The sequence below is a fragment of the Dipodomys spectabilis genome, unplaced genomic scaffold (assembly GCF_019054845.1).
Source record: "Dipodomys spectabilis isolate Male_0828 unplaced genomic scaffold, ASM1905484v1 ptg000004l, whole genome shotgun sequence".
Taxonomy (NCBI): Eukaryota; Metazoa; Chordata; class Mammalia; order Rodentia; family Heteromyidae; genus Dipodomys; species Dipodomys spectabilis.
In genome coordinates, this window is record NW_024870681.1 from 7,486,350 (window position 1) to 7,508,274 (window position 21,925).

At 40.9% G+C, this 21,925-nt stretch overlaps 2 protein-coding genes across 2 annotated transcripts in view; one reads left to right on the top strand and one right to left on the bottom strand.

Annotated features, from left to right (window-relative positions):
* Window positions 1–21,925, top strand: part of Acaca (acetyl-CoA carboxylase alpha) — a 298,410-nt gene that overhangs the window by 19,849 nt on the left and 256,636 nt on the right. The gene's annotated exons all lie outside the window — the stretch shown is intronic.
* Window positions 3,757–14,461, bottom strand: CUNH17orf78 (chromosome unknown C17orf78 homolog). The gene is given in 10 exon segments (XM_042694369.1): window positions 3,757–3,807; window positions 3,850–3,968; window positions 5,728–5,849; window positions 8,642–8,735; window positions 11,440–11,494; window positions 11,496–11,591; window positions 11,594–11,691; window positions 12,462–12,485; window positions 12,488–12,547; window positions 14,407–14,461. Coding segments are annotated over 10 exon segments (774 nt in total).

The following is a 21,925-nucleotide window of genomic DNA, read 5'->3' on the forward strand; positions in this document are numbered from 1 at the left end:
AAAGAGGGGTCAGGTTAAGAATAGTATGCAGAAATGATGTTCTATCCTTTTTTTTTTTTTTGATGATGTTCTATCGTATATGTATCTTTTATCTATACACATATATTTAGAAAGCTTACAAAGGGATATACCATTAACAGTGGTTATCTCTGGAAGGAGAGATTAATGTACAGCTTTTGTTTTATAATTCCTTTATTCTTTATGTTTTCCATTAATTTCTATTTTTTATTTTTTATTTATTTATTTTTTTTGGGTCCGGTCGTGGGGCCTGAACTCTGGGCCTGGGCGCTGCCCCTCAGCTCTTCAGCTCAAGGCTAGCGCTGTACCACTTGAGCCACAGCACCACTTCCGGCTTTTTTCTTTTTGCTTATGTGGTGCTGAGGAATCGAACCCAGGGCCTCATGCATTGCAAGGCAAGCACTCTACCACTGAGCCACCTTCCCAGCCCCTTATTTTTTATTTTTAACCAGCTCTTTTTATGTTGAAGGAGAAAAGGTTGTATGTTACCTTTTGAAAATACTATACTGCAAATCCACCTAAAACTTCTTTTTTTTGGGGGGGGGGTCCGGTTGAGGGGCCTGAACTCTGGGCCTGGGCCTGTCCCTCAGCTCTTCAGCTCAAGGCTAGCGCTCTACCACTTGAGCCACAGCGCCACTTCTGGCTTTTTTCTTTTTGCTTATGTGGTGCTGAGGAATCGAACCCAGGGCCACAGGCATGCAAGGCAAGCGCTCTACCACTGAGCCACCTTCCCAGCCCACCTAAAACTTCTTATAATGATAATGTACTTTAATCAGAAAGATAAAGTATGATAACTAAATGGACAACAATTTGTGATCAAAGCCTGGCAATTTGCAGAAGAATAACCGCCATTTTCATTGGAGCAATGTTTTATTCATTTTATCCATTTGTGTCTAAATGGTGACACTGAAAATTGTGTCAGGTTCTGGAGCAATTTGCAGACTAAAGTTCACATAGCAATTTCCCTTCTTTGCCCATTCTCTTAATTTTCAAAAATCTCCATTGGTGAGTTGAGTGCTGCTGGCTCAAACCTGTAATCATTGCTACCAAGGAGGCTAAGACCTAAGGACCATGATTTGAAGCCAGCCAGAAAAGGAAAGTCCATGAGACTCTTATTTCCAATTAACCAGCAAAAAACAGGAGGTAGAGCTGTGGCTCAGGACTGGCGCACACACACATACACACACAAAAAAAAAAATCCTCCACTGGACCCAAAGTTTTCAAGTGATCAAGGAGGGAGTCAAAGTCCTCAGAGAGGTCTTAGCTTTGCTAGTTATCCTCAAAGAAAAATATACAATTTTGATTCTCCTATAAAGTCATTATCAGTGTTACTCAGATTCTACAATTTTTTTTTGGTGGTACCAGATTTGAACTTGGGGCCTCAAGTACTTGCTCAGCTGATGCTCTACCACTTGAGCTGTGCCTTCAGCTCTTCTCTTTTGCTGTTTATTATTATTATTTTTAGGCAGTTCTAGTACTTGAACTTAGGGCCTAGGCACTGTCCCTGAGCTTCTTTTGCTCAAGGCTAACACTCTACTATTGAGCCACAGTGCCACTTCCAGCTTTTTTCTATTTATGTAGTACTGGGAAATCGAACCCAGGACTTAATGCATGCTAGGCAAGCACTCTACCACTAAGCCACATTCCCAGCCCTTGCTGGTTACTTTGTAGACAAGAATGTCTTAGGCTTTTCTGACTAGGCTGGCTTTGAACTAAGATCCAGAGGATCTCAGCCTCCTGAATAGCTAGGATTCAAGGCATGAACCATCTGTGCCAGGATTATACTCTTACAGAAAAGTTGATGAGTATAGACTTTGCCACAGGTTTTCTCTTGTGGGAAATCTGCTGTTTCTAGATTAAGACATTCTGTGGCAGGTGAGGCTTGGATAGGTGGTGATTAATGTAGGCATTTTCTAAGAGCAATGCTTCAGAATCTCATGAAAAGAAGCAAGATGGCACACTCCCCTTTTCACTTAAACACTACTTCAAGAGTAGGTCTTTCTACTTCTGCAGCAAAATTTATTCAAACAGGCAGACTCATAGCTATGTCTTTGTAAGAAAGGCTATGGTCACATTGCTCTGGAGTCTTTCCCAAACTATATGTGGCTCAGTATTAAAAATGAGGAATAATATTAGATCCACTTTAGTTCTGTATTGTCCCTAGAGTACTATTTGTCTTCAGTTCCTTAATCTTTCTTTAAAAAAATATTTATTTATTTATTTATTTATGTCGGTCCATTCATAGTGTTAGGAAAGAGACCTTTGTCTTCATTTGGTGGGACAAAAATATATCCATTGCCAGGCACTTGTAGCTCACGTCTGTAATCCTAGCTACTCAGGAGGCTGAGATCTGAGAATCACAGTTCAAAACCAGCCTAGGCAGGAAAGTCCGTGAGACTCATCTCCAATAAAATCACTAGAAAACCAAAAATGGTGTTGTGGCTCAAGCAGTAGAGTGCAAGAACAGGGCCCAAGCCCAAAGTTCAAGCCCCACAACCAGCCAAAATACACACACACACACACACACACACACACACACACACACACATATATCCATTACTATCGATATACAAAGTCAATCACAGAAGCCAGTCATTACATCAATAGTGGCATGAGGGTAACTTCTCAGCCCAGGCTCCCCCTTCTCTATCTTATCATTATTGTTGATTAAAAGGTCTCAGTGAATGTAAGAGTGTAACACTGGCAAGAATCTGCCCATACTGATTAACAGTGGAGTGAAGATAGTATAGAAGACATTGTATTCTTTCAAGTATGTGAGGCAGAGCAGAACTTTTTTTTTTGTCGGTAGTGGGGCACTGTACCTGAGCTCTTCAGCTCAAGGTGAGTGCACTACCACTTGAGCCACAGTGCCACTTCTGGTTTTTATTGGAGATAAGAGTCTCACGAACTTTCCAGCCCTGGCTGGCTTTCAGTCGAGCATGTTGGTATATGTCTGTAGTCCCTGTACTCAGGAGGCAGAGGCAGGAGGATCATGAGTTCAAGGACAAGCTGAGCTACATAGTGAGAACTTGTTTTCTCCCCTCCTCCACATCAGAAAATGTAATACTGCTGGGTGCTTGTGGCTCATGCTTGTAATCTTAGTTACTCAGGAGACTGAGATCTTAAGGACTAAGGTTGGAAACCAGTACCAGGCAGAAAAGTCCATGAGATCCTTATGTCCAATTAACTAGCAAAAAAATGGAAATGGAGCTGTGGCTCAAATGGTAAAGTATCAGCTCTGAGTAGAAAAAGACCAATGGAAAAATGAGGTTCTGGGGCTGGGAATGTGGCTTAATTGTAGAGTGCTTGCCTAGCATGCATGAAGCCCTGGGTTCGATTCCTTACTACCACATAAATAGAAAAAGCCAAAGATGGCACTGTGGCTCAAGTGGTAGAGTCCTAGCCTGAGAGGCTCAGAGACAGAGCCTAGGCCCTGGGTTCAAGCCCCAGGAGACCAGCAAAAAGAAAAAGTAAGGCTCTGAGTTCTAGCTTCAGTATCAGTGGGTACACGCACGTGTGTGCATGTGTGCGTGCTCACACACACACTGCTTCAATGACAAAATAAAAGAGCACGAAGTGAAGGAACTCACATTTGGCAAGCATTTTCTATATGCTAAGCTCCTCTTACACAAGATCCCAATTAGCCTCCCTCCATGCAAGAGACAAATGCTTTGAGTCCCACTTTAACAGATGAGGCAGTTGAGTTGGAGACTAAGCAGCTTTCCCCAAATCACTCAGCTAGTGAACACGAGTGCCAAAATCCATGCTCTCCTCCTTATGCCAAGCTGCCTATGGAACAGAAGGAAGTCTTCATAGACCAAGTCAGCTTACAGGGCATGGAACTATGGCAAATACTATTATGGGAATTCCACCAAGCAACAACATAGCAGCTGTCAGAACTTTGACCACAACACTCCATTTCTGTCTCTTCTCCAGGTTCTCATCTGTGTCTAAAGGAGAGATAGGGCGGAAGAAAGAGAAAAGAGAAGAGAAAAAGAAAGAGAATTTGAGCAAGGGAAGTGACCAACATTTTCTTTTACTTAAACTTGTCCTGACTCAGGCTTATAGGGGACCCAGTCTACTCAAAGTCAGAAGCTGGATTCTCACTTCAGACTCAGAATCAGGAATTGGATATGAATCAGGGGCTTCTTTTCCCCAACCTCTTTTTTCAGCCTCTTCTCAATGAGTCATCTTCTCTGGGATTTTGGATTTTCCATAGTCTTTCAGGCCTTATTCTTGCACTGTTCTCAAATAAAGATAGCCTTGGGTACATAAGGAGTTCTAAACTTACCTTTATCATCCGCTCAGAGTCCCTACACTTAAAAAAAAATCACATTTCCTTCAATCCCATCACTGAGGGGAAAAAAGAAAAAGAAAACAAAGTCACAGTTTGTGTGTGTTTCCTGGTTTAACAGAATATATGAGGAACAAAGGTGAATTGGCATTGCTTCTGAGTCATAAGCCAAATCTTTGGCAAATGGCTGGTATACATTTTGTTATTACCAATCTCATGTTAAATTTTCCCCTTGTAGGGTCTATGATATAATCCAAACTCAAATTGGAGTATTCACCCATTTAGGGAAGACAGAACCATGCACTTGTTTGATATCTTCACTATTTTAATTGCTTAATGTTCAAATATTTTGTGTCTAAACATACAGTGACTGGAATTACCTATAACAGGGATAACTGTTTATTCTGTTCCCAAGTCTGGACACAGGGTAAGCTTACTTGCTTAGAGGTAAAAGATCACTGATGGTATCAAGGTACAAACATTTCTGGGACCATCTTCATAGAGAAGGTAATTTTCCCATTTAAAAAAATAGAATGATTTCAAACATAAACTAATTTCTCAACCCCCAGTAATATCCTAGAAGATTCAGACTAATAATATCAAAGCTAAAAATGCTTGTTGGGTGCTGGTGGCTCATGCCTATAATCCTAGCTACTCAGAAGATCTGAGGATCATGGTTTTCTTTTCTTTTTTTTTGTCGGTCCTGGGGTCTGAACTCTGGGCCTGGATGCTGTCCCTCAGCTCTTCAGCTCAAGGCTAGCGCTCTACCACTTGAGCCACAGTGCCACTTCCAGCCTTTTCTGCTTATGTGGTGCTAAGGAATCAAACCCAGGGCCTCATGCATGCAAGGCAAGCATTCTATCCCTGAGCCACCTTCCCCAACGCCCCCCTCCTTTTTTAATGTCAGTTGTGGGGCTTGAACTCTGGACCTGGGTGCTGTCCGTCAGCTCTTCAGCTCAAGGCTAGCCCTCTACCTGTTGAGCCATAGTGCCACTTCCGGTTTTTCTGGCGGTTGATTAGAGATAAAATCTCATGGACTTTCCTGCCCAGGCTGGCTTTGAACTGCAATCCTCAGACCTCAGCCTCCTGAGTAGCTAGGATTATAAGTGTGAGCCACCAGCGCCCGGCTAGGATCATGGTTTTCAAAGCCAGATTGGGTGGGAAAGTTGTGAAACTGTTATCTCCAATGAACCATCCCATACCAGAAGTGGAGCTATGGCTCAAAGTGGTAAAGTGCTAGCCTTGAGCAAAGAGCTTAGAGAGAAAGCCCAAGTCCTGAGTCAAGCCACAGGCCCACCTACTCCCACCCCCCAAAAACCAGAAAAACCCCAAAGCTAAAAATGCTTCTTTTTCTTTCTGTTCTTGTTTTATTCCTACTTATTTTGTATCTTGTGTCCAAAGGCTAGAAAAATCACCAGTACTTGTAGTTTTATCTCCATTATCCCCTGGAATGTGGAGGTTGTAGTGGTAAAAAACATCTCTGAGGAAACTCTTTTTCCTGGGTAGACCCTGCATTGGAAGACCTCTGGTAAGAAAACTGTAAAACAAAAAAGAAATAATGAAAGAACAACTACAGTAGAAAATTTTTATCATTTATTTTTATTATTTATTTATTTTTATCATTTGGTCTGACAAAAACTATAGTTGTATCTACCTTATATTAAGTGTGTGTGTGTGTGTGTGTATGTGAATGGGTGAGAGTTGAACACAGAGCCTCAAATAGGCCAGGCAAGTGTTCTACTACTTTAGCCAAGTTTTTAGCCCATTTGTTTTGTTTCTGAGATAAGTTCTTCCTGTTTCTGCCTCCCAAGTTGCTTGGATTACAAATATGTACCACCCGCTCATTTCTGATATTAAGCTTTTAATTGTAGCCCCAATAACCTGAGTGTTCATAGTTTAGGGTATAGGCATAAAATACTGCCAAGAATAAATGTGGATAGAGATACTAAGAAGAGATATGGATGAAATCTCCGTGAGGCCTTTTATAGCTTAAGATCAGAGTAAAGGAATAAACCTTATCTTGTTTACCTATTATTCTTAAGATTATAATAATAATAATAAAGATAGAAGGGCGTAGCACTGTTGAAAGTTTCCTTCTTTAATAGAGGTGACTCCAAAGTCCACGGAAGAATGTGAAATGTAATGTGACTGAATTACTGCTAAAAGTCAACTATTTTGAAAGGCGATTGGAGAAAGCAAAAGGAAACACCCTCCTCCCCAGCTTCATATATTCAGTTTCATTCACTTAACAGGTATTCACACATGTATACCTTTTATATATATATATATATACACATATTTACATATGTATATATATACTTGTATATATGTTTATATAAGGTATATATGCCAGGAACTGCTTCATTTGTATATATCAGTTGGATATATTCTCACAAGGGAACAAGCCAAGAGGAGGGAGGGTTGTGGAGTAGAACAGAGGAAGCAGACTACAATGAATACAATCAATATGTTTTATAGTAGAAGGGGATGAATGCTTCTAAAAACATTAAAACCAGAGAAAAATAAGTGAGTAAGTAGTCTGAGGAGCACAGATTGTCAATAGTTGGTAGCCTGAAGTATACGCTAAGTATCAGTGAGAAGGTGAGAATTGAAGCAAGACTTGAAGGAAGTCATGGGTTCACCAAGAAGCAGCCTGGGGGAAGTACTAACTTGGGAGGAAAGGCAATGAGAGTAAGGCTCCAAAGCAGTGGTAGAGTTGTAGAGTTGTAGTAAAGTGGTCAGGGAAACAACAGAGTGAGCAGGTAGGCGATGCGGTTTCAGACTATAAAGATCCAGAGGAAACAGGTATAAGGCCTAGCAAGCCAGTTTAAGGACTTTGGTGGCTTTTCTTTTTCCTCAGCACTGGGCCTTACACTTGTTAGACTGGTGCTATACCACTTGAGCTACCTCCAGCCTTGTTTTTTGCTGTTTATTTTGGAGATGAAGTGTAACAGACATTTCTGCCTAGACTGGCATTGAACCTGGATCCTCTAAATCTCAGCCTGCTGAGTAGCTAGGATTATAGGTGGGAGTGCCTGGAAGGACTTTGGGTTTTTGGGTTTTTTTTAATGTTCTTGGTGGTGGTTGTGGGGCTTGAACTCAGGGCTTGGGAGCTGTCCCTGAGCTCTTTTGCTCAAGGCTAGTGCTCTACCACATCGAGTCTCAGCACCACTTTCAGTTTTGGGGTAGTTAATTGAGATAAGAGTCTCACCAGGACTTTCCTGCCCATGCTGGCTTTGAACCACAATGCCCATATCTCAGCCTCCTGAGTTGCTAGAGTTATAGGTATTATTGGCACCCAGCCAGGACTTTGGTTTTTATTTGGGCTTTGTGCAGAGGAGTGACAGGAATTGGGATGAGAGATGAGAGATGGTGTGATTTCAGTCTAAGAGTGGAAATGAAGAAGAGAAGGTGGATTTTGGCTGTAGTCTGGAATTTACTTCATGTGTCTTCACTAATGACCTCATCCAGTTCAGGCAGTGGTTCTTATTCCAGTTTGGAAGGTCTTATCTGGTTGCCTACTAAGTCAGACATGTAAATTCGACTTGACTTTTCTTTCTTTTTTTTTTTTTTTTGGGGGGGGGGGGGTCCAGTCATGCGCTAGAACTCTGGGCCTGAGTGCTGTCCTTCAGCTCTTCAGCTCAAGGCTAGTGCTCTACCACTTGAGCCACAGCACCACTTCCGGCTTTTTTTCTGCTTATGTGGTGCTGAGGAATGGAACCCAGGGCCTCATGCATGCAAGGCAAGCGCTCTACCATTGAGCCACCTTCCCAGCCCCATGGACTTGACTTTTCTAAATAACTCCTCCATATCTTGATTAAGTCTGTATAAAATGAACTTTGCTTCAGGAGCTTGTGGCCACAGTAATCAGGCACTATACCTGAAACCACTGGAGAAGTAGTAATCCTGTATTTTAATTTAATCAGGAAGATAGTGTTGGGAGAAATAGGTTGAGATACCCTTAAAGTTATTTCATTCAAAAAGAAAAACAAAGCTGAGCGCTGGTGGCTCACTCCTATAATCCTAACTACTCAGGAGGCTGAGATCTGAGGATCACAGTTCAAAGCTAGCCTGGGCAGGAAAGTTTGTGAAAATCTTATCTCCAATTAACTACCAGAAAACTGGAAATGGTACTGTGGTTCAAGTGGTAGAGTGCTGGCCTTGAGATGAAGAGCTCAGGGACAGCACTCAGGCCCAGAGTTAAGCCCTATAACTGACAAAAAAAAGAAAGAAAGAAAGAAAGAAAAACAAGGAAATTTACAGCATAGTATCACTCAGTTCTCTGACATGATAACATATGTTTATGAGAGAGATGAGAGAAAGATAAACCTTATTTTGGACAAGTTATCAGAGTTTTGGTTTTCCAAATCTGTAATATGGTTAAAATAATACTCAGCGTATTTCTCAGAGATGTTGTGAAGGTCTTAAGCAAAAAGTGAGAAAGCAAGTATGAAGATACTTTGCAATCTGAGTGACATTATGATTGAAAGAGCAGGAATAAACTAATCTTTTTAAGTAGAAGAATTCTGCTCTGTGGCCACAGGGATATTTCAGCATGGCATGTCTTCCTACCTCCTGGGAACTACTGTTTTAAAGCCTACAAAATAGGCTTCATTTGTCAGTGTAAATTCAGTTCTGCCTCAATTATAAATTAATGTCCATCCATGTTCCCAGCTCATCTCTTTCAGGTCTCACATGTGAAGTACTGAGTGCCAAGATGGAGCAGGTCTATAAATACAAACACTGTACTCTAAGTGATCATGAAATTGCAATATTAGCTGGCCTTGGTTAAAGATATTTGCATAAGAAATCTTAATTTGAGGACATCAGTGGTATGGTAGAATTTTAGAAAGTATAATACAGTGTGTGAAACACCCAAGTTATATAAAGATATATAATTTACTATACCTTGGCCACATCCTTAGAAACAAATGTCTTATTTCTCAATCTCTAGATGTTAGATATTTTAGATATTATATTACTGGTTCTTGGGCCTCATGCTTGCTAGGCAGTGCTTTACTACTAAAAGTGTGTTTCTTCATTATTCTGGTTATGAATCCCTCAGTTTTTCTACAAGTGCCAACTTTTCTCTTTCCAACAGTATAGGAGCAGTATCTAAGGAATTGCCTGAATAAAAAATGCAATCTACTGATTAGAAACTATTTGACAAAAAGGATGGGTAAGAACCTGTCATTGTTTTTGATTTTGGTACCCTGTGTCTTGTATATACCTCTATCTGAATTGGGGAAGGGAAAGGGAATAACAAAATGGTGAAACAAAGGACAATGCAACAGAGATACTCACAAGCCACTATGTTGGAAATGAACTTTACAATTTGGGGGGGGCAATTGGGGAGGAGGAAAAGTGGGAGAAAAACAAGGGAGGGGTAACTATTCAACAATAAATGTACTCATTACCTTACTTATGTAACTGTAACCCCTCTCTGTACATTACCTTTACAACAAAATAAAATAAAATTAAAAAAATAGCCTGGTTTTCCAGGTGCCTGTGGCTCACACCTGTTATCCTAGCTACTCAGGAGGCTGAGATCTGAGAATCACAGGAACCTGTGTGAAACTTTTATCTCCAATTAACCATCAGAAAACTGGAAGTGGCGCTGTGGCTCAAGTGGTAGAGTGCTTGCCTTCAGGTGAAGAGCTCAGGGACCATGCCCAGGCTGAGAGTTCAAGCCCTATGACTGACAAAAAAAAAAAAAGAAGAAGAGGAGGAAGAAAAAAGCCTGTTTTTTTTTTTTTTTTGTCGGTCGTGGGGCTTGAACTCTGGGCCTGGGCGCTGTCCCTCAGCTCTTCAGCTCAAGGCGAGGGCTCTACCACTTGAGCTACAGCGCCACTTCCGGTTTTCTGGTGGTTTATTGGAGATAGGAGTCTCACGGTCTCTCCTGCCCGGGCTGGCTTTGAACCGTGATCCTCAGATCTCAGCCTCCTGAGTAGCTAGGATTACAGGCGTGAGCCACCAGTGCCTGGCTAAAAGCCTGGTTTTTAACATAGCTATATTGCTGAAAAATTAGTAACCAATATTTCATCTCTTCTTCTACTCTGCTATTTCAGTTCTAATTTCTCAGTCTATCTTCACCCTGGAATAGCACGCTTCATTTTCTAGAAAGATAGAAACTTTTGCCAAATAAAGACTACTCTGAACAAAGAACCATTATAGCAGAGAAGTCAAAACAAAACAAAACAAACAAAAAGACTAATGGGTGAGAATAGGAAAGAAGAGAGGTGGAGAGACTTAGGACTGGGATCAAGAACCACTGCCTGGGAGTATAGCTCAGTGGAGGAGTACTTGTTCAGATTGAACCCTAGTTTCAATCTCCAGTGACATACAGAAAGGAAAGGAGGAAGGAAGGACGGATGGAAGGAAGGAAGGAAGGAAGGAAGGAAGGAAGGAAGACGGAGGGAGGGAGGGAGGGAGGGGGAAGGGAGGGAGGGAGGGAGGGGGAAAGGAAGGAAGGAAGGAAGGAAGGAGGGAGGGAGAGAGGGAGGGAGGGAGGGAGGGAAGGAAGAAAGGAAGGGGGGAAGGAAGGAAGGAAGGAAGGAAGGAAGGAAGGAAGGAAGGAAGGAGGGAAGGAAGAAAGGAAGGAAAGGAAAGAAAGAATGAGGCAAATGTATGTATATTGATATGGCAAATTGCTAAAGTATATTGTTAAGTGGAAAAAGCAAGGTACAGAACAGAGTGTATGATATGCTATCATTTATACTCTTAAAATACATGCCATACATGCTTGAAATATCCCTTCAAAGAATATAATAAGTTGGCAAAAATAGTTCCCTCAAGGAATGAGACTGAAGGATGAAGAGACAGGCAGAGGAGGGAGACAGGTTTCCCTACATACTCCTGTGCTGTTTGAATGCCTTTACTGTGTGCATTCAAAATGAAATTTAAAAAAAAAATAAAAAAGACTCATCAGAAATGAAGATCATATTACCATTATGAAAAGTCAGTGCTAAAAGAGATCTTAGAAATTAGAAAATTGATTTTCAAAGATGACAGATTAAGAGAGAGAATAATACATTTCCTGGTGGCTTTTGCTGCTACTAAGTACCTGCTGCCATCAAGGTTATCAACTGAAAGTTAGTGTCTACCTCTCTCTCCCTTTTGGATCTCACCATTGCCTGTTAGAAAGGATCCAGGCTGTAACTTGGTTGCAGGGGTTAAGTAACAGTAGGGGGGCGGTGGCAGAGCTGTTAATTTGGGGAGCAGCAATGGCTCTCAAGTTCTTCAGAATACACTTGACTTCTGGCTTCCTTTCTGAATAAAATTAGGTTGACTTTTTACTTCACTCCAAGAGCCAAGGCACTGTAGGGTAGCCATAGTTCAATTCTGGATCACTGTGGCTATTTTGGCTTCTGTGTGTGTTTCTGGAAGAAAAGCCAAACAGAAAACTGCCGCCAATCCTCTATCTGACAATGCCTAGCTAAGCTATGTCCCTTTATGCCACCTGTTAAACTCCACAGGTGCTTTCCCTTTTAGTTCACCTCCTCTTTTGTACATGTTTCTGGTATCAAATATGCAAGTCCTGTTTTTTTTTTTTCTTATTTCATCCTACCATGAGTCCCATGGAGAAAATTGACTTCAATAAACTCAGTATAGGGAAATGCTCATAGATAATTTTCTTTGAGGCAGAGAGAGCTAGGCACTACTTCCTTCTCTTTTTTTGTTCCCATCTGCTTGACTTTTGCCTAAATGTCTGGCAACTAATTTGCCAGAAATCCCGAGTGTGTGTTTATGTGTGTGTGTGTGTGTGTGTGTGTGTGTGTGTGTGTGTGTTAAAATAGTATATTTGAGAAATAGGTTAAGAAGTGGGTAAACAAGGCATTTTCAATAAATAAACAATTCTTGGAGTCGGGCGCCAGTGGCTCACACCTGTAATCCTAGTTATTTAGGTGGCTGAGATCTGAGGATCGTGGTTCAAAGCCAGCCTGGTCCAGGAGAGGCCGTGAGACTCTTTTCTCTAATAAACAACTCAGAAAACTGGAAGTGGCACTGTTGCTCAAGTGGTAGAGCGCTAGCCTTGAGCTGAAGAGCTGAAGGACAGTGACCAGCCGAGTTCAAGCCCCAAGACCGACCCCCCCCCAAAAAAAATTCTTAGAATGGCAAAGTGATTTTGCAGAAAGGGCTGATTCCCTACCTTGTATTAACAAATTCCTGATGCTCTCACATCCTTTGGGAATAGCCCTGGCAACTGTTCTACTTGGCAGCTGCTATCTCCAAAGTCTTGGGGGAAAGGGGATAGAATTTACCCAGTATTTACTCATTAGAATTCTGGGCACTGTAGGAGAATACAAAAGAATGAAATACTCGCTCATAAAACTTGCAACTGGGGAGATCAAACCCTCCCTAAAAAAGACAAACAGCTGAATACAAGAAGTTACCTTATTATAAAGAAAACTTAGTACCAATCTATTACTTTTAGGAGAAAGAAAAGTGAAAACAGTTAAGTAAACTTCCCAAATAATGAAAGACTAACCATTTTATTCCTTCAAAAATGCCTAGTTTTTTCTTCTCCATCCTGTTCTATCTGCCTGCTGTCCTAAGGAGAATCTTCAAAAGTTTATTATTACAATATAGTTTTCCACAGAACAATAGATCATAGTTATGTATACTTTATTATACTTATATCTGCATCTTATGCTATTTTTCCTTAACTCTGACCAGCTAATTTTAGAGATGAAATGTTCAGAAAACTCTGAAAATATAGCTTTTTTTTTTTTTGGTGCTAGTACTGGGGTGTGAACTCAGGGCTTACTCTTTTTTTTTTTTTTTTTTTGCCAGTCCTGGGGCTTGAACTCAGGACCTGGGCACTGTCCCTTAGCTTCGTTTGCTCAAGGCTAGCACGCTACCACTTGAGCCACTTCCAGCTTTTTTCTGTTTATGTGGTACTGAGGAATTGAACCCAGGGCTTCATGCATGCTAGGCAAGCAATCCACTAAGCCATATTCCTAGCCCAGGACCTTACTCTTGATTAGCTTTATCACTCAAGGCTGATGCTATACTACTTGGTCCATACCTCCACTTCCAGCTTTTTCCTGGTTAATTGGAGATAAACCAGCATGGACTTTTCTGCCCAGGCTGGCTTTGAACCATGATTCTCAGATCTCAGTCTCATGAGTAGCTAGGATTACAGGCATGAGCCACCAGCATGGGATTTGGCTTTTGAATTCTGCTGGGATTATAGTTGTGCACTATTATGCCAGGCAAAAAAATACATTTAAACAGTACAAAAGAGCAGCATATAATACCATTCCACCCCAAATCACTTTTTCTCTCACCTGTCTTACCTAAGAGCATCCCTATCTATTTGGATATGACACTTAAGAAACTAAGGCAACATCTTATAAGGGTTTCCTTTTTGTTTTAGATGTTGGTCGTGGGGCTTGAACTCTGGGCCTGGGCATTGTCCTTGACCGCTTCAGCTCAAGGCAAGTGCTCTATCACTTGAGCCACAGCACCACTTCTGGTTTTCTGGTGGTTTATTGGAGCTAAGAGTCTTATGGACTTTCCTGTCCAGGCTGGCTTGAACCACCATCCTTTGATCTTAGCCATCTGAGTAGCTAGAATTACAAGTATGAGCCACTGGCGCCCAGAAGGGTTTTTCTCTTAATTGAGGGCAATACTAAAACTGTACTGGAACTCTTTCTAAAGCTATCCATTCAAGCCAGTTGTGGTGGTACGCATCTATAATCACAGCAGTCAGGATACTGGAGCAGGAGGTCATGAATTCAGACAACCTGGGATATATAGCAAGTATGAAGCCAGCTTGGGAAACAAATCAAGGCCTTGTTTTTTGTTTTTGTTTTAAAGATATCTCATTGTAACAGGACTTTTTAAATATTAATTACATTACTAAGACAGAAGAATGTATTATGTTCTCTGAAAACACCTAATTGTGAAACATAGCTTTCTCTCTGGCTTAAGTTATAGTCCTACTTAAAGACAGGAAGCCACAAAGGTAAGTTCTAGAAAGTTTTACTTGCTGGGGATAGACTACGTCCTGATATGTTGGAAGAAACCCCAATGGCTCACTAAGCTTCTCTGAATTTTTTTTTTTTTAATTAGCCTAGAGAAGTACTTACCTTTCTTGGAGTCATAAAATGCAATGATTAGGCTGAAGACCAAAGTGGTATCCATGTTAGTTTGAGCACTGATTGCACACAGTTCACTTTTAATCTGCCATAGCCTCTTCTAGCCTTGTCTCTAGTTGCTTTCACAGCCTTAAAACTAAGTTTCCCCTTTACAGGGTCTGATTCAACTCTGGTTATTTTGCCTTATTTCCTGAGGATTCAGGGAATAGAGCTGATTGGAGAAAGGGCCAAATCTGCTTATTAATAATTAACTTGAAGGTCTTTCCTTATCTTTACAGCTGGTGCCAATGGAGAGACCTGTAATTACCTGTAGTTTTTTTCTAGAGTAAGGGCAAAAATGCTTAGTAGGGGCTGGGCACTGGTGGCTCACACCTCTAATCGTAGCTACTCAGGAGGCTGAGATCTGAGGATCACAGTTCAAAGCCAGCTGGGGCAGGAAAGTCCATGGTGGCACAAGTTGTAGAGTGTTTGCCGCTTGAGCTGAAGAGTTCAGAGACAGTGCTCAGACCCAGAGTTCAAGCCCCATGACCAAAAAAAAAGAAAGCTCAGTGATATGCTTTATGTACTTGCAAATAGACGCATAGTCATATTTGTTGATATAGGCACATAGATAGAAATACAAATAGAAAGAGGTAAGTTTCTATTAGGAAATGCAATTTCTGAAATAGAGCAAGCAACTAAGTCTGCATGAGTCAGTGACTTATACTGGACTAGGAAGCAATAGAATGAGGATGGAGGATAAGCCCTGTAATAAACTATTATCATTTTAGGAAAATTCCTTGACTTTTCAGGATCTTAGTTTTCTCCTCTGTAATTTGAGAGGCCCAACCAAAATATCACATTTACACATGAATTCACATGAGCACAGACATATGTATCAGGGTGTGTGTGTGTGTGTGTGTGTGTGTGTGTGTGTGTGTGTGTGTGTGTGTGTGTGTATGAGTGAGACCCGAGGCTTGAACTCAGGCCTTGGACACTATTTTTGAGCTCAAGGTTAGTGCTTTCCTAACTGAGCCACAGCTACACTTCTAGCTTTTTGCTGGTTAATTGGAATTAAAAGTCTCATGGTCTTTCCTGCATAGCCTAGCTTTGAACTCTGATCCTCAGAGTAGATAGGACTATAGGCATGAGCCACCAGCACCTGGCTTAATCAAATTTTGAACATTTTCATATACCTAAGTAGTGAAGTAAGACAATATTCCTATGAGAAATGGGTCAAGAGGTAAGGAATAGCTGAATACATTAGGTAAATGATACTGTCTACAGCTTGAGCAAGTTTTCCTAAATATATAACTGCAGTTGAAGATTTTTTCCACAGAGAGAGAGATAATTTTGCTAATCCTGGGGCTGAACTCAGGGCCTGGGCACTGTCTCTGAGCTTCTTTTGCTTAAGGCTAGCACTCTACCATTGAGCCACAGCTCCATTTCTGGCCTTTTCTGTTTATGTGATACTGAGGAATCAAACCCACGGCTTCATGCATGCTAGATGAGAACTCTACCACTAAGCCACATTCCCAGCCCCAAAGATATATTTTTTTTAGCAAATGTTCTAAAGACTTTTTTTTTTGTACAGAGGATCTCATTTTGTAGTCTAGGTTGATCTGGAACTCATGATCCTCTGCCTCTGTCTCCCAAGTGCTGAGATTACAGGTGTGTGCCATAATTCCTAGTTCTAAAGGCTTTTTGATTGCATAGCTAGGTAGATGATAAAAGACATATGAAGATCTACTCAGATATTTGCCTAAGTCCAAAGTTTCTACAGTCTTTACCTCTGTAAGTATACTGACATTGCAGACATCATGGATTTAGCTATTCCTGAGAATATTGTGGAGCTAAAGATCGATGATGATATAAAGGAAACTTGGGGATGGCACAGGGGTTCATATCTGTAATTCTAGCAAAAGGCCTGCTTTGGCTACATAGTGACACCCTATCTCAAAAACAAAACAGCTTAAGGGGCTGGGAAGGTGGCTCAGTGGTAGAGTGCTTGCCTCCCATGCATGAGGCCCTGGGTTCGATTCCTCAGCACCACATAAGCAGAAAAAGCCAGAAGTGGCGCTGTGGCTCAAGTGGTAGAGCACTAGCCTTGAGCTGAAGAGCTGAGGGACAGCGCCCAGGCCCAGAGTTCAGCCCCAGGATTAGCAAAATTATCTCTCTCTCTAGAGAGACCGACAAAAAACAACAGCAACAACAAACAAACAAAAAAAGCTTAATAAATAAGTAAGTAAAAGGAGTCTGGTTTAAAGGACTTCCCACTCATGAAATTTGAATCAAATTATAATAATCAAAATTAGTACCCTGTTTCCTGACATCCTGATAGAATTTGACATCTGGCTACATTAAGCATTAGAGAAGTCTCAGTGGGGAAATGGAAAAGGAAAAAATGTCACAGAAAATCAATATGTTGGTTGGAAAGATAGAAGGAAGTATATTCTGTTCTAGAACAAATCTTTATTGATATATTATCACTCCCTCCTCCCCTCTGCTCTGGTTGCTTATTTCTCCTGGCACAGGAGGTAGCTACACAAGAATGAAAAGGTTTCTTTACCTTCCTTGGGTTTTATGATTTTTATTTACTATTTCTTTAACACAATTATATGATTCTCTGCTCATTAGTGATGGAACATTTATCCTGCCTGCTGTTTTATTTGCAATTCTCTTTAGATGCCACATGACAGTGCTGCCACCTGGCAGCCAGGGTAGGAATGAATCTGAGGTCCAGTTATTCTCATCCTGTGTCACAAGATGGCAGAAGAGCTTACTTTTCCCAGAGGACAAAGATAAAGGGGAAAGTTTTTTTTTTAATCAACTCTCAGAAACCTAACTGGCTTTTTTTTTAACTCAGAGGCTCAGAAATCAATCTACATGTTGGAGCGGGCCATACTGTGGGATACTGCAATTAACACATCAAAATATCGAACAGTGAAGAAATAGATACAGAATTGTTTCTCTTCTAGATATTTCCACCAATTTTCTAAGGGTTTGATATGTGGTTAAAACAGCGAGTATCTCTTCTGATCTCCCCTCCCACACATACTAAGTTAGCAAGGAAAAGATGCTATAATTATAGTAAGGGGGCTTATGATGTGTCAAATTTTGAGATCTGACCTCTGGAACAATAGGAATACATACTAAATGGATGAATCAGAGCTGTGCAGGAGGAGCACTTGACCAGAAACCCTGATGCCCTATCAAAGCTCTAGATTAGGCTCTGTAATTTGATTGACTTATTTAGAGTAAGTTACTTAATGATTTTCTTTAATGAGGTGATTGGTAAAGATGGCTCCCAAGACCTCTTGAGTTTTAAAATCATTTTATGTCTATACTTCCCTTATTTTGTCAGTCGTGGGGCTTCAACTTGGGGCCTGGCCACTGTCCCTCAGCTTTTCAGCTGGAGGTGAGTACTCTACCACTTTAGCCACAGCACCACTTCTGGATTTTGGGCAGTTAATGGGAGATAAGTCTCACGGACTTTCCTGCCCAGTCTGGCTTTGAACCAAGATCCTCATCCTCAGATTTCAGCCTCCTGAGTAGCTAGGATTACAGGTGTGAGCCACCAGCGCCTGGCTTACACTTTCTTTTTTTTTTTTTTTTTTTGGGTCCGGTCGTGGGGCCTGAACTCTGGGCCTGGGCGCTGTCCCTCAGCTCTTCAGCTCAAGGCTAGCGCTCTACCACTTAAGCTACAGCGCCACTTCTGGCTTTTTTTGTTTTTGCTTATGTGGTGCTGAGGAATCGAACCCAGGGCCTCATGCATGCAAGGCAAGTGCTCTACCACTGAGCCACCTTCCCAGCCCTGGCTTACACTTTCTTTTAAGGTGCTTTTTAATTTTGATTTTGTGTGTGTGTGTGTGTGTGTGTGTGTGTGTGTGTGTGTGTGTGTATCCTGGGACTTGAACTCAGGGCGTGGACACTGTCCCTGAACTTCTTTGGCTCAAGGCTAGTGCTCTACCACTTGAGCCACAGCACCACTTCTGGCTTTTTCTGAATAATTCATTGGAGTTAAGAGTCTTACAGACTTTTCTGCCTGGGCTGGCTTTGAACTGGAATCTCGGATTTCAGCCTCCTGAGTAGCTAGAATTACAGGTGTGAGTCACCAACACCTGGTTATTTTCTAAGTGCATTTTAATTGACACAGTAATTACGTATATTTATGGGCTACAATATAATGTTTTAATTGGTATATACATTATCTCCTCAGACATATATCATTTTATGCAGGAAACACTTCAAATCAGCTCTACTAGCTCTGTATATGTGTGTGTGTGTACATAACAAAGGATAGGGCTTTTTGGTTGTATATATCTTCATATATGTCTATATGTCTAGATTTATATATGTCTGTAACTTTCACATATGAAAGAAAACATACACCTTTTGTCTCTCTGAGCCTGACGTACTTCACTCAGTCTTATTTTTCAGTTCTGTCCATTTCTGTGCAAGTAACAAAATAATATTCTTCCTGATGGATGAATAAAATTCCAGTGCATGTGTATATGTGTATGTATATATATACATGTGTGTATATATATATACACATATATATAATTTTCTTGATTCATTCATTGGTTGTCTACATATGTAAATTAAAGTAATTTTTTATTATATATAACACAGAGAATATACCTAAAAAAAAAAAACAACATTTTTGGAATGTTGTTTTTGTTCTCTTCTAGTCCCTAACCTTAACTTCCATAAGGAGTAAATATTAGCTAGAGGGGGCTGGGAATGTGGTTTAGTGGTAGAGTGCTTGTCTAGCATGCATGAAGCCCTGGGCTCAGTTCCTCAGTATCACAGTGGCACTATGGCTCAAGTGGTAGCTAGTCTTTTTTTTTTTTTTTTTTTTGGGTCCGGTCGTGGGGCCTGAACTCTGGGCCTGGGTGCTGTCCCTCAGCTCTTCAGCTCAAGGCTAGCACTCTACCACTTGAGCCACAGCGCCACTTCCGGCTTTTTTCTTTTTGCTTATGTGGTGCTGAGGAATCGAACCCAGGGCCTCATGCATGCAAGGCAAGCGCTCTACCACTGAGCCACCTTCCCAGCCCCTGGTAGCTAGTCTTGAGCAAAAGAAGCTCAAGGACAGTGCTCTGAGTTCAAGCCCCAGGACTGGCAAAAAAGGTAGTACCTAGATTATTACCACCACAAATGAATTTTGCCTTCTTTTAAATGAGAAACATGGTCTGACACCAGTGGCTCATGCTTGTAATCCTAGCTACTCAGGAGGCTGAACTATGAGGATCACAATTTGAAGCCAGTGTATGCAGGAAAGTTGGTGAGACGCTTATGTCCAATTAAGCAACAAAAAGCCCGAAATAGAGCTGTAGCACAAGTGGTGAAGTGCTAGCCTTGAACACAGGGACAACACCTAAACCCTGAGTTCAAGCCCTAGGATCTGCGTGCGCGCGCGCGCACACACACACACACACACACACACACACACACACAGAGAAAAAGAAGCAGCAAGTGATATACTCTTTTATATCTGGCTTTTTTTTGTGAATATTGTGTTCACAAATTTTATCCATATTACTTCATGTAGCAGTTGTGTGTTCATGTTCATTGCTTTATAATATCCCTTTGTTTGGATGCATTATGATTTATTTATCCATTATATAGCCCAAAAGACATCTGTGTTGTTTCTAACTTTTGGCTGAAATACTCCTTTGACCACATTTGAAAGTTGCTCAGGGTATAAATATGGAAGTCAAAGTTGTTTAAACCGTTTGCAAGATATATTCAAGTTGATCAGTTGTTCCCATTAATACTTCTACTTGTGGTATATGAAAGTTTCTGTTGTTCCACATTGCCAAAAAGGCCAAAGCGTCTTTTCTGTGTGGCATGATAATGAGCTGAAGCAGAGCTAGACATATCTTCATATAGTGCCAACTCTTTTATTAGTCTCAGAAGCTAACACCACAGACGTATGCTCCCTCCAAGAAAGAATAGAGGATTCAGCTTATTGCTAGGGCCCTGCACCTGTGAGAGTGAATTTAATCATAATTCCTGAATCAGGAGAGTGTCTACAGGGCATTCTGTTGTTTTGCTGAACCTAATAGGAAATGGAAGAAGGGAACATACAAGTGGAAAATAACATTTTCTATATACCCTTTTGTGTTCTAGCTCTGTGTTAAAGGCTTTTCATTTTCTTTATATCACTTAACACAAATGACCAACTTATAGATTTTATAGCTCAAATTGATAGACAAGGGAAGTGAGACTCAGAGAAAGGGTTACTTGCTCAATCTCATAGATTAATTACGACAGAGTTAAGATTTAAAACGTGGTCTATAGCCTGGCACCGGTGGCTCACGCCTGTAATCCTAGCTACACAGGAGGCTGAGATCTGAGGATCATGGTTCAAAGCCAGCTCGGGCAGGAAAGTCCACGAGACTCTCATCTCCAGTAAACCACTAGAAAACCAGAAGTGGTGTTATGGCTCAAGCGGTAGAGTGCTTGCCTTGAGCTGAAGAGTGCAGGGACAGTGCCCAAGCCCAGAGTTCAAGCCCTATGACCAAACCAAACCAAACAAAACAAAAAACCAAAAAACCAACCCAAAACCCCACCAAAATGTAGTCTATGTGAATGAAAAAGAGCTCAAGCTCTTTACAAAACAGAGCACAAAGAAGGCTACTCTTAAGAGTCTTTGCTTAAGATTGCTAGCACCAAGATAATAGGGCATATCAGAACAGAAGGTCCATTAACCAGTAAACAAGACTTGTGAGATAGCTTTGTATCTATCTGCAGGTCTAGGATGTTCATGAGAGATAAGATTTTTAAAAAGAAGGAATATTGTGAAATCTTCTGATTTAAGACATTTTAAAGTTTTTTTTTTTCTTTTTGTGTAGGGGGAAAGCAGTACTATGGCTTGAACTCAGCCCCTCACCCTTGCTTAGCAGGTTTTCTACCACTTCAACCATGACCTAGCCCTGATTTAAGATATGATACAGAAGCTCTGAGTTCAACCCAATACCAGCCAAAAAGAAACAGAGAAAGAGAGAGACAGAGAGAGAGAGAGAGAAGAAGGAGGAGGAGGAGGAGGAGGAGGAGGAAGAGGAGAAGAGAAAAGGAAAGGAAAGGAAAGGAAGGAAAAATTAATAAACTGGAGGCCTTTCATGAATGTAGAGGAGAGTGAGATCTAAGATGGATATGATGGAAAGCTGAGCAACATAAATGTCAGAATCCTAGAAGTAGGCAAAACTCAGTGAGTTATCTTGTTTATTTTCCTGCCTTAAAAAAAGGCTCTTTAATGGCTCTAGTTATAGAGAGAACTTGGAGGCTGAGTTCAGTCACTAGTACTGCTGAAACAAGCAAACAAACTAAAAAAAAAAAAAAAGGAAGAAATAAAGGGAAAAAAAGAAAAGAGAAAAAAAGGCTCTTTAAACTTTTCCCAGGTATTTAGTTATAAAGTATAATGGACTTAGACATATATTATATATTTATATTCAATCATGTCACATCATATCATATTTGTCAAGAAGCAAAGATTTGGTGACTGCTTAAAGTGTAGTTAGGGACC